The sequence below is a fragment of the Nicotiana tabacum genome, chromosome 17 (genome assembly GCF_000715075.1).
Source record: "Nicotiana tabacum cultivar K326 chromosome 17, ASM71507v2, whole genome shotgun sequence".
Taxonomy (NCBI): Eukaryota; Viridiplantae; Streptophyta; class Magnoliopsida; order Solanales; family Solanaceae; genus Nicotiana; species Nicotiana tabacum.
Window position 1 is genome coordinate 66365562 of NC_134096.1, and position 11212 is coordinate 66376773.

General features: G+C 31.9%; 1 protein-coding gene and 1 long non-coding RNA gene across 2 annotated transcripts; one reads left to right on the forward strand and one right to left on the reverse strand.

The window, feature by feature from the left end:
- Nucleotides 1–5044: 5044 nt before the first annotated feature.
- LOC107821652 (MYB-like transcription factor EOBII) lies at nt 5045–9893 on the reverse strand. The gene is made up of 3 exons (XM_016651243.2): nt 9141–9893; nt 8905–9034; nt 5045–5598 (listed from the first exon to the last, which is right to left on the reverse strand). Exons 1-3 carry the CDS (start codon nt 9274–9276, stop codon nt 5286–5288), a joined length of 579 nt encoding a protein of 192 aa, XP_016506729.1. The 5' UTR covers nt 9277–9893; the 3' UTR covers nt 5045–5285.
- Nucleotides 5605–8919, forward strand: LOC107830082 (uncharacterized). The gene is made up of 3 exons (XR_012701266.1): nt 5605–6438; nt 7143–7239; nt 8701–8919. It is a non-coding gene; the product is annotated as an uncharacterized LOC107830082 (long non-coding RNA).
- Nucleotides 9894–11212: the final 1319 nt, after the last annotated feature.

The following is an 11212-nucleotide window of genomic DNA, read 5'->3' on the forward strand; positions in this document are numbered from 1 at the left end:
CGTCGCAACGGATTTTAGATGTTATTCTTGATATTAATATGGTGAAATAAGAGAGGATTGTATTTGTATAGTGGGATCGGGTTGCGTTGCCGCAATGGTTTGTGTTTTTTTTTCATTATTCCATTATGTTAGCTTTCAGTGTTTTCATACGAGATTCTGAGGACTGATGTTTCTGGTTTTACTGATTTCGAGGATTGGGTTTATTTTCATCAGTAAACTGCCTTACTTTTCCTGTGTTCCTTTCTTGTTATTATTATTATACTGCATACAAGTTATTGTAAGTGACCCTCCTTATCCTCGTCACTACTTCGTCAAGGTTAGGCTCGTCACTTACAGAGTACATTGGGTCAGTTGTACTCATACTACACTCTGCACTTCTTGTGCAGATTTTGGAGTCGGTCTTAGCGGCGGTCAGTAGATTGCTCGGATTGATTGCTTTACGGAGACTTGAGGTACAGTTGCACGGCGTCCGCAGCCCTGAAGTCCCCTTTCATATCTCCCTAGTTGTTTATTGTATTTCAGATAGTTGCGCTTTCATTCAGACTTTTATTTGTAGTATTCTAGTCGCTCGTGTACTTGTGACACTAGTTCTAGGATTGTATCTAGATATCGTTGTTGTTATGGTTTTCTCACTCTATTTTAGTTTATTTAGTTTCTTGGTTATTATTTAGTTGAGTTGTTAAAAATTGCTAAGAACTATTCTAACGTTGATTTTTCTAGCAAGTGAAATGTTACGCGTCATCACGGTCCCAAGGGTGGGAATTTCGGGTCGTGACAGTTTAGGTAAAAAAATACGTGAAACAATGAGTATCCATGTAGGAGTTTGGTTCTAAAACGGAATATTTTTGGGATAAAATAGTAAAAATTTTGGTCAAATTTAAAGTGCTTATAAGCTAAAAATTTATAAGTTGGAAGTGATCAGCTTATGGCTTATTTTTTTATTTATAAGTACTTGGCTTATAATTAAGCACTTTTAACTTTACCAAACGCGTAGATAAGCCGAAAACTACTTATAAGCAGGTTTGACCAGCTTATATGCTTAGAGAAACACCCTCAAAATAAAAAATATACAAAATATATATATTTTTTTCAGCTATTATTTTGAGAGCGACTATACAGTGTCATTCCCTATAAGATCGGTCGGCCCATAAAAGACGCTTGTGCGTTCTCCGGCCCAGCTATCCGACCTTTTTCCTTGGCCGCAAAAGGTATCTTAGGCTATCTTAATAGAGCAAATTTCATTTGTAGCCGGCCGGTGGAAACAAATATCATTCGCTAGCTATGAATTAAGAAATATAATTTATAGCCCCAAACAAATTATAATGGCTAGCCTAAATTTTCTCAAATGCGGTAGATTTCTTGGTCCTTCAAGAAGTGTTCCCTTTAGTTTCCTGTTAACAAGAACTAATCTCTCATAAATCTGTTAAACAGAAGAAAATAAAAAACGGATGCATTTATCTGGAGACCTAAGATAAAAGAAAGAGAAAATTTCATTTGCAGCCGGCCGGTGGAAACAAATATCATTCGCTAGCCACGAATTAAGCCATATAATTTATAGCCCCAAACAAATTATAATGGCTAGCCTAAATTAGCTCAAATGCAGTAGATTTCTTGATCCTTCAAGAAGTGTTCTCTTTAGTCTCCTCTTAACAAGAACTAATTTTTCAGAAATCTGTTAAACAGAAGACAATAAAAACGGATGCATTTATCCGGAAACCTAAGATAAAAGAAATACTAGTTAATCAGAAACAAAGTCATTCATACAGGACTTGGAAGTTCATAAAGTTCATAAAGAATTCAGGAAGCTTTCCAGTAAAATGATTGTCAGATGCCTATCTGAAACATGACAAGGAACTCCAAGTCAGTACGACAATGTTGAACATTTTTTTCTTGAAATATTATTGGACAATTTTGACTAGTGTTGAGGGCTAGAGACGAAGAGCGTTAATTTCATTCATTTTATACAAAAATGTGGTAATGATGGCATATTTGCTTTGATCAAATTTTACTTTTCAATTAATTTTATATATACATCATTAAAATATATACAAAATAGACTGTCACTATATAAAATATATACAAAATAGATATCACTATACAAAAAATATACTAAATAGACTGTCACTATACAATTTATATACAATAGACTGTCACTATATACAATATATACAAAATAGACTATCACTATACAAAAAATATATAAAATAGACTGTCACCTTATATAAAAAATATACAAATAGACTGTCACTATACAAAAAATATACAAAATAGACTGTCACTATACAAAAAAATATACAATAGACTGTCACTATACAAAAAATATATAAAATAGACTGTCACTGTACAATTTATATACAATAGACTGTCATTATACAAAAAATATACAAAATAGACTGTCACTATACAAAAAATATATAAAATAAATATTTCGGGCTATTAGATGTAATATGTTTGGGCCGGAGGGACATTTCGTGTGAATGGAAAAAAACATAGGCTATTAAAATTTTTAGAGGCTATAGAGGGTCATTTTCTCATCTTAATAATAGTTATTTGCCTTTCGTGTCTGTTAAAGAGATCTCACAAGCTTAATTCACACATGATATTTATTAATATATATTGGCCTAATATTCGTGGTTTATAAACTAAACTAAATGAATAGAACAAAACGAGTGAAGGACTAATATATGAATACTATCACCTCTTCTCTCTTTGCATTAACTGGTCAATAATAAATCATATAGCCGGTACACATTTTCTCTCTTTTTCTTAATATTAATATGAGCATCGTTTAAGTGGACTATATCTTCACTCAAGGAAGTGTTCAAACTAAAATGCACTCCTTGTTATCCTAATAGGATACTCGAGTTTCATTTATCTCTGGCGAGTATTTTTAATTGTGAAAGTAAAGACTAAATATGCATAGATTTATTTCTCTTAAAAACAAAATATACATATTGCAACTTACATTCTAAATGATGAATGTATATATATTTTTCATCCATTGATGAGTCATGTAGTTGATGTATTTTGTGTGTGTGCGTATGGGGGGGGGGGGGGGTCGGGCGGGGCATTGCCGACTCTACATGTGATTTATAATATTTCACGTGGGAATATCCCGCATTGCTTGATTTTCACCATTAGAAACATGTGCTTGAAATAAACTAGTGGCCCAAAATTGAGGGAGTTTATTTCGTATGACTTTTGTATTGTAAAAGTGTAAACGTATTTTCCTTTTAGTTTTTCTCAAGAAAGACCTTACAAGATGCCTCACCTTTCCAACCCCTCGAATTCGTACATCTGTCTTTTGTCATCGAGTGTGTGTCTATGTTTGTTTTTAAAGGTGAGTTTCGCTTGATTTCGACGTTTAATATTTTGTGTTCGAGATTAACAATGAATGGAGAAAACCACGTTTCTTTTTAGACATACTGAATAGTTGAATCCCGTAATGCTTGTATAAGCTAAGGTTGCAAATGCACGATATATAGAACACTGTCTTGAAGGTCTCGTATTTCACCTAACTTTATTTCCTTATCAAAATTCTGAAACTTAACAAGAAAAAGAAAAGAGGTTTAAGTTATTTATATTGATATTGAAAACAAATATTTTACGGCATTAATATAGTTTAACATTTTATAGTATGTTATTTACTCCATACTATTTTTGTCAATTTAGCAATTATAATACTGATCATCGACATTTACTTGTATTTACGTTATAATTGAACCAACATAAAAGACACATGATAGAAGGGGTCCACAAATCAAATTCATCTTCTACACTAATTGGAAGTAATGACAAAAGCAAATAAAGAACGACTTAGACAATTGTCCAACAACGAAATCAGTTTACATTGTATCACACGCGCGACAATGACATACTAGTGCATGATAAGGATAGCTAGCCTTCTTAAACAAGGATCAGGCCTAACACTAAGTTATGAATAGTTAATGAATTGCTAAATTAAGGTTGTTTTGGAAGTTTATTCTTTGGTCGCAAGTAACTTACACTAAGGGAAATAATAAAGTAATAGTTGAAAATATGAAATAATTAATTAATGTGATGGAAAAAAGTAGATGTGAATTGATAGGGACCATGTGGAGACTTCCTTTGGAGGATTCAAGAGTTAGGCTTACGTCGAACTTCAAACATGCAAGGCCATGCACAAATATAGTTAAATATGGAAAGCAACGATTGATTTTGCCAAAAATAGCTATATTGCCTTTTCCGTGTGTCCATTTTCCATTAATTAAGTTCGGTATATGCTGGGGATGAATATTTTTATGCTTGTTTTATTATCTATGACTATATATATATATATGTGTCATATTCTCTGCACGCATACCCCATATTTCTTCATGATGCATTTCTTTGCATTCTATTTTTTAAATACTAATAATGTAAAAAAATATTCATATTAAAAATACTTAAACATAACTACAATAATAGGTGAAATTAATAATTTAAAAGACTCATAATACAAGTAACGTTTTTTCAGTTATTGTGTTAAAATTTATTTACACTGATAGTGGATATTAGGTATGAGTAATTACTCTAACATTGACCCGAAATGAAATGCTAATCCTCTAGGACACACATCGAAGCTTAATGTTCCAAAGAAATAATGAAAGTACCAAACCCCTAATAGCACTTCAGTTGTCTAATCACATTGGTGTCTTTGTCAAACAGACTTAATTCCCATCTACAAAGTACTTAGCTTAATTAGATGAGTAGTTGGTGAGTTGCACTTTCCTCAAATGATTACTGCAAGTACACTAGAACTGTATTAAGTCGGCTAACGTCTGATTATATTTTAGAGAGCAGATTAAGACACATAATCATTGCTTGACCATGACTTTGTTTAAGTAACTTCTAACTAGACTTGATCAATACAAAATCATTAAAAGAAGGCTTTGAAAAGCGCTTATTTGATGGATTAGGTAACCATCATCTCTCCTTTGCCAAAAAATTGAATTTACTTTTAGATATTTATATTGATGGTTTATTCCCAATTATAAGAAAAGCTTCTAGCGTAGTAATAAAGGGGTAATAAAATCATCCATGCGTCTATATATTATATGAACAGGGGTTATATTAGAGTTTGTTCTATTACACAGTGAATACTTAACTCAGGAACCACAATATGGGGGAATATATTATGGGGAATTTTAGCACTCTATATATATAGTGTGCTAGCTATTTATATCTAGCAGCTTAAATTTATAGTACGTACTAAGTGGGGTTTGAATCTAGGGGTTTAACTCAAATAAAAATATTCAACAACATACTTAATCGCCGTTAAGCAATTGCATGGACCAGATATCCTCCATGCTCCAAATGTTGTCATTTGTTTCAGTGAGAAAAGGGCCTTGAAAAGTAGTGTCAATATTTGCAGAGTATGAACTTGGAGAGTAAGTCTCTGCTGGACCAGCAGACGACATATGGCTACTGCTTCCTTCTTGATGATCATTTTGCTCTGAATTAGCTGCTTGTCCATTCATGTTTTCTGCTTGCTTTATGTGCTTCTGAATCCTTGTCCTCCAATAGTTCTTTATCTCATTATCTGTTCTTCCAGGCAAATGCTTTGCAATTTTTGACCACCTATGTCAAAAACGGATTCAATATTTCGAGTTAGTGCATGGTTTTCGAACTGAAAGCAATGGATCCAGTTGAATCTGTCCTAAATTTGCATCTGACCTCGACATGCACTATGTATTACAACTCTAGAACTGTTTCCTTTCATAAATATATATTATCAATGCAAAAAGAGGATATATGCTAACTATATCTTGAAAGAAAGCATAATGAAAAAGCTCATTGGACATGAGGGAGGAGAAATTATCTTCAAGAACAGATAAAAGTAATGTATTAAGAACAAATTAATACACAAGGTCCTATAGTTAACACTTTAATATTCAGTAACATTCTAGTAACATCTTTAACATGAGACTGAAATATACATGGTTACTAGATCTGCTAGATCAATTACTTTATAAGTAACATACTACTCCAATAAAGAAATAATATAAAGTATTAATTTTTTCCCGTAAGATGTTGGTAAGAGTGTCAATATGTTCATGGCCCACAAAGTTAGATTAAAGGTTTTTCATAATTGAAATAAGCATTTCAATCACGTTTATGGTTGAAAAATAATGCCTGTCATGTTCTGTGGTTGAAATTCAAAGTCACGTTTGCCTCCTTCTCCTATTTATTATTTAAACGAAACTCAACTTACAAAACGTTGAAACTAGAGAAATCCTCCCCACAGGACACCACTCCAATTACACTTACAACTTCTCCAAAAGTAGAGTCACCAATGCCTCCAAAAAAGTAACAAATTGAAAGAAACCATCAAACATTAGAGTAAGCTGAAGATGATGCCAAGCTGATGAAGAATACAAAAGTCTTTGCAATGCCTAATCGTCGCCAACTAGTTTTATGGTAACGTTACACTATCAGTAGCCACATAATATAATACTAGTAAGTTTTAGTGTTACATTATATAAACTATCGTTCAATATTTAAAGGAAATTTTTGGAAAAAATCAATTTTGATGATTGTCACATTTAATTGTATATACTCATTCACACATCAAAAGAATACCTTTTCCTTTGCAATTGAGGAAAAGAAAATATATTTGATAAACGACTTCTTGACTGATGAAATAAAGCCCCTTTTGTGGCAGTTAGGATTTGACTAGCAGCTGATGACTTAATAAATAAACAACAACAAAAATTGTCTGCTATCACTTTTGAAAATGCAATTTGTCACCCTTGTAAAATTTCTTGCATTATATATCTAGTGATTTATTTTGTGGGCCAAGCTAGCTAGTGTCTTCTTTTTGTTTCTGTTTTGTCCTTTAAGCATATGCAGAAACAAGTACTAACAAAGTGGTTATCTTAACCTCATGTCAACATATAATAACTTACATAAATTATTTAAAAAAAAGCATAATTTTAATTATTTAATTGCAATATATATCTTAACACAGGCTAGCAATTTCTTAAAGGATTCTAGTTTTTCAATCATGGTGTTAAAACACTGGCGATCTTGTTTTCACATACTACTAATTATTTTTTGTTATGTTTAACTATCTTGTATCCCAAGCCCATTAATTCTGACTAGTTTAGATTTGTGCCAAGAAGGTAAAGCACAAGTTATCAAGAAAATCTTCATTCTTATCACTCAAATTCAAGATATCTAACGGTGGAGAGATCACAAGCATCCAATGGGATTAATCATGTGAGTACTTTCTCCGTTTCAATTTAGATGACATACTTTCTTTATTAGTCTGTTCCAAAAAGAATGACACATTTCTATAGCTGAAAATATTACCTCCGTTCCAATTTATGTGAACCTATTTCCTTTTTGGCCGTTCAAAAAAGAATGATCCCTTTCTAAATTTGGAAATAATTTTGCTTAAACTTACAATTCTACCCTTAATGAGAAGTTTTTATAACCACACAAATACTCTGGGTCCTTTTTTAATTGTTTAGGACCACAAATTTCAAAAATCTTCATTTATTCTTAAACTCCGTGTCCAGTCAAACATGTTCACATAAATTGAAACAGAGGGAGTAATTCAACTTTAAACTTTTCACTTTACTTATTTTACCTTTAGTGAGAAGTTTTTATAATAAAACAAATGTCATGCCTACAAAGTTTTTACCCCTTAAGCTTTTACAATCACAAGTTTTAAAAGTCTTCCTCTTTTCTCTTAAACTCCGTATCGTGTGTAACTATCTCATCTAAATTGAAACGAAAGAGAGTATTATACTATTAAAACTTCTAATGTACGGAAAAGGGGCCCATTGTCTTTAAATACCAACAAAAACATAAGGTAGCTGTCAATTTCATAAGCAACTTGGAGGTGGGAGCTTCTCTTCAAAACTAGAGATAGCAGTTAAAGGGCTTGACATGTGACTAAAATGAAATCGGTTCTTCTAAAAAAGGAAACTTCTATCTTTCTGGCTTTCTTTGAAAACGTGTTCTATATCCACTGCTATTATGTAAGACCGAATCCTTGTCTCACCGCTGTCCTTTTCTACTTAGTTTAATTGGAATACGAATGAAGTACATGTAATCATATTCTTTTGCCCCCTTCTTTAACCATAATTTTCTTTCTAATAATTGTGGAAGTGACATTGTTATCACTTCATACAAGTTAATCAGCATCCGAAGATTACCTTTAATGTGATGATTATTAGCTTAAAGATTTATTTTAGGTTGTCAAACTCAAGTAATAACGCATTTTTTTTAAAATGTAATAAAGCATAAAATGGTTTTAAAAATAATTTCCTTAAAAATAGAAAATAATACAAAATGTGCTTTATCATTAAGAAAAAAAAATACTTGAACAAAAAAAGCTTCTTGTATGGGAAATAAATTCTCGAAAAACTATATGCTTTATTATTAGTATGGTTTCTTTAGTATATATACTATATAGCTCAATAATAGATCTGAAAAATAAGCTTTAGAAAAGGAAAATAATCATTTTAAAATTTTATTCATGGAAGACATAGGGTAGATGAGGGGTTTAGGAAGAAGAACTTTTGATAGGACCAAAAAAACAAAAAGGAAAATCAAACTTATTTGGCGTAGCTATAGATTATATTCCCCACGTTTCAATTCTAAGATCTTCAGTACGTAGCCATAAACATATAACACGTTTTAAATACTCACTTTCTTTCATTCCAAATCTAGTACAGGTTATGGGCTTGAAGATCTCACATCCACGAGCTCAGAATCATTTTTGGACAAAATTTTGAGCGGCTCTCTTTGTCCACTCAACAAATAAAACGCATGGGAGAATCAAAACTTGATGGAAAAAATTCCATCAATTTCCTATTTTTTTCTTTTGCAATTGAATTTTAATTACTTTATGTACTACTCTTTAGAAATACTCACCTGTTTCCCCACTTAGCATGCAGTTCCATTATCAAAAGTTGTTCTTCAGGTGTAATATTTCCCCTCCGGACATCAGGCCGGAGATAATTTAGCCACCGGAGCCGACAGCTTTTTCCAGTACGTTTGAGACCTAGAGAAAGAATATTAAGACATATAAAAAGTGTTCCTACATATAATAAAATGATATCTAGGGTTTTGTTACTGGCAAAGGAAGGGGGGAAAAAAGGAAAAATTACCAGCAGATTTAGCTAAGGAATTCCAAACACCTTCACCATGATTAGCAATGTAGTTAATGAGAATTAAATCCTCTTCCATAGTCCAAGGTCCTTTCCTTACTTCAACATCTTGAGAGTTGCATGGTTTTTTATCCATCTTTTTTTAAAGATGAAGAAAAAAGGAGAGAGAGGAAGAGATATGGGATAGGAGTGAAGATATGTGGTACTTTGAGACAAGGAACTAATGTGGTTGGGCAGATATTTATAAGGGTTGGCTAATAACAAAATTTGCTACCAGTAATTTAAGTCTTTAAGATTTGCGACATAAGAGAGCTTTTAACCTAACTTGCTTTATTATAAAATCATAATAATCTTCATATAACTCTTTAATGAAGACTTTGTAATAGACTTAAAACTATGCGGGCATACAGGACAGCTATTGATGTGATCATGCATGGTCACGATATGTACCTCCGCCAGCAGTGCACAATTCTAGAATGATATTTCCTTTGTCTTAAAGGCCCGCCCATTGAACTAGGCTCCCGTTATAAGCGGAATTTGGGGAAATGTCGGACCATGAGAGTTTATTGTATGGAGTCTTACCCTGCATTTTTGCAAGAGGTTATTTTCACGGCTTGAACCCGTGACATTCTGATCACATGATAACAACTTTACCAGTTACGCCAAGGCTCCCCTCGATATTTCCTTCGTCTTATTTTATTTAATATCATTTGACTAGGCGTAAAAACTAACTCAGTACTAGATATTTACACTAAATAGATACATAAATGTGTTTATATATACAATTGTCTCACTTAATATAATTAACTTTTCGGTATATATTTGGTGTAAACACTTACTGCAACTAAGTTTTTACCCTTAGACTAGGTATAAAGCAAATATTTAATTAATGTGGACATAATTTGATAGAAAACATCATACTAAAATTTAAGAAAAATAAAGTTAAAGTAAACTCTGATTCTTAAAAGTTGTGTTAATAATATTTTTCTATATCATTTTATGTGATACTATTATTATTATTATTTATTTTTTTTATAATAGTTTTACTTATTAATCATGTTAACTTATACTCTCTCTGTTTCAATTTGTTTGTCCTACTTTGATTTGACACAAAGTTTAATAAAGAGAGTAAGACTTCTAAACTTGTGGTATTAAACATGTCATAATATTTGTGTGGCTATAAAGTTTTTGAAACTTGTGGTCTTAAACAAGTCAAAACATTTGTATGGCTATAAATATTTTCTATTAAGGAAATATATGAATGTGTCAATTTATTTTGGAACGGACTTATAAGAAAATAGTGTCAATCTTTTGAAACGGAAGGAGTAGTACTTTTCACGTACGTAGTTTTAAATATGAAATTTTTATTTTAAAAAACCCTATAAATCTATGCATCAATTTACACAAAAAGTTAGGTGCTTTATGACCGTCATACTCTGAACTCCTCACATAAAATGAAATAATTAAAGGAAGTATTAGCAGTAGAATGATTCCAACGTACATGTCGATACATATATTAATAGAAAAGAGTATCATAATATATGGAATTAACGCCATGCAAGATAAAATCCAAAAATCCCCCCTCACCCCCTCAATATTTCTTAGCTGTTTTTGGTTTATTATTGAGTTTGTACAGTATACAAGGAATATTATGGAGTACCATTCTACTAAGTTTAAAGGTATTAATTGAGGAATAAAACACACCATCTCACGTGCACTCTGTATGCATGTAGATCGTACGGATAGCTAAGGCTAATAACTTTGGAAAAAGAAAAGAGTAGGTAAAATAGAAGAAAGCTATGCTGCATTTGCCTAAAAATATGGAAGATGATTTCCTTTACTATAATCCATTAATATCCAGGTAATGAAAATTCTATATCGACAATCAAAAGGAAAAAGAAAAGCCTGGGAATGCAAGCCATAAGCTTATGGCAGACGTATTCACAGTCTCGGTCTCTCTTTGTTATAATATGCATGACTGCCTACTCAATTCGAAAACAGAAAACATTAGTTCAAAAAGAACCTTCATATAATTTACATTTCTAAATAAGGAAGTTTCAGCTGTTTGAAAC

Bases quoted from the DNA above. Each gene is read 5' to 3' on its own strand.
- LOC107821652 (XM_016651243.2), bottom strand. From the start codon at position 9,276: ATGGATAAAAAACCATGCAACTCTCAAGATGTTGAAGTAAGGAAAGGA. The intron at 9,035-9,140 runs GTAATTTTTCCT...TTCTTTCTCTAG, and splicing joins TTCCTTAGCTAAATCTGCTG to GTCTCAAACGTACTGGAAAA. The intron at 5,599-8,904 runs GTGAGTATTTCT...TTTTTGACATAG, and splicing joins CATGCTAAGTGGGGAAACAG to GTGGTCAAAAATTGCAAAGC.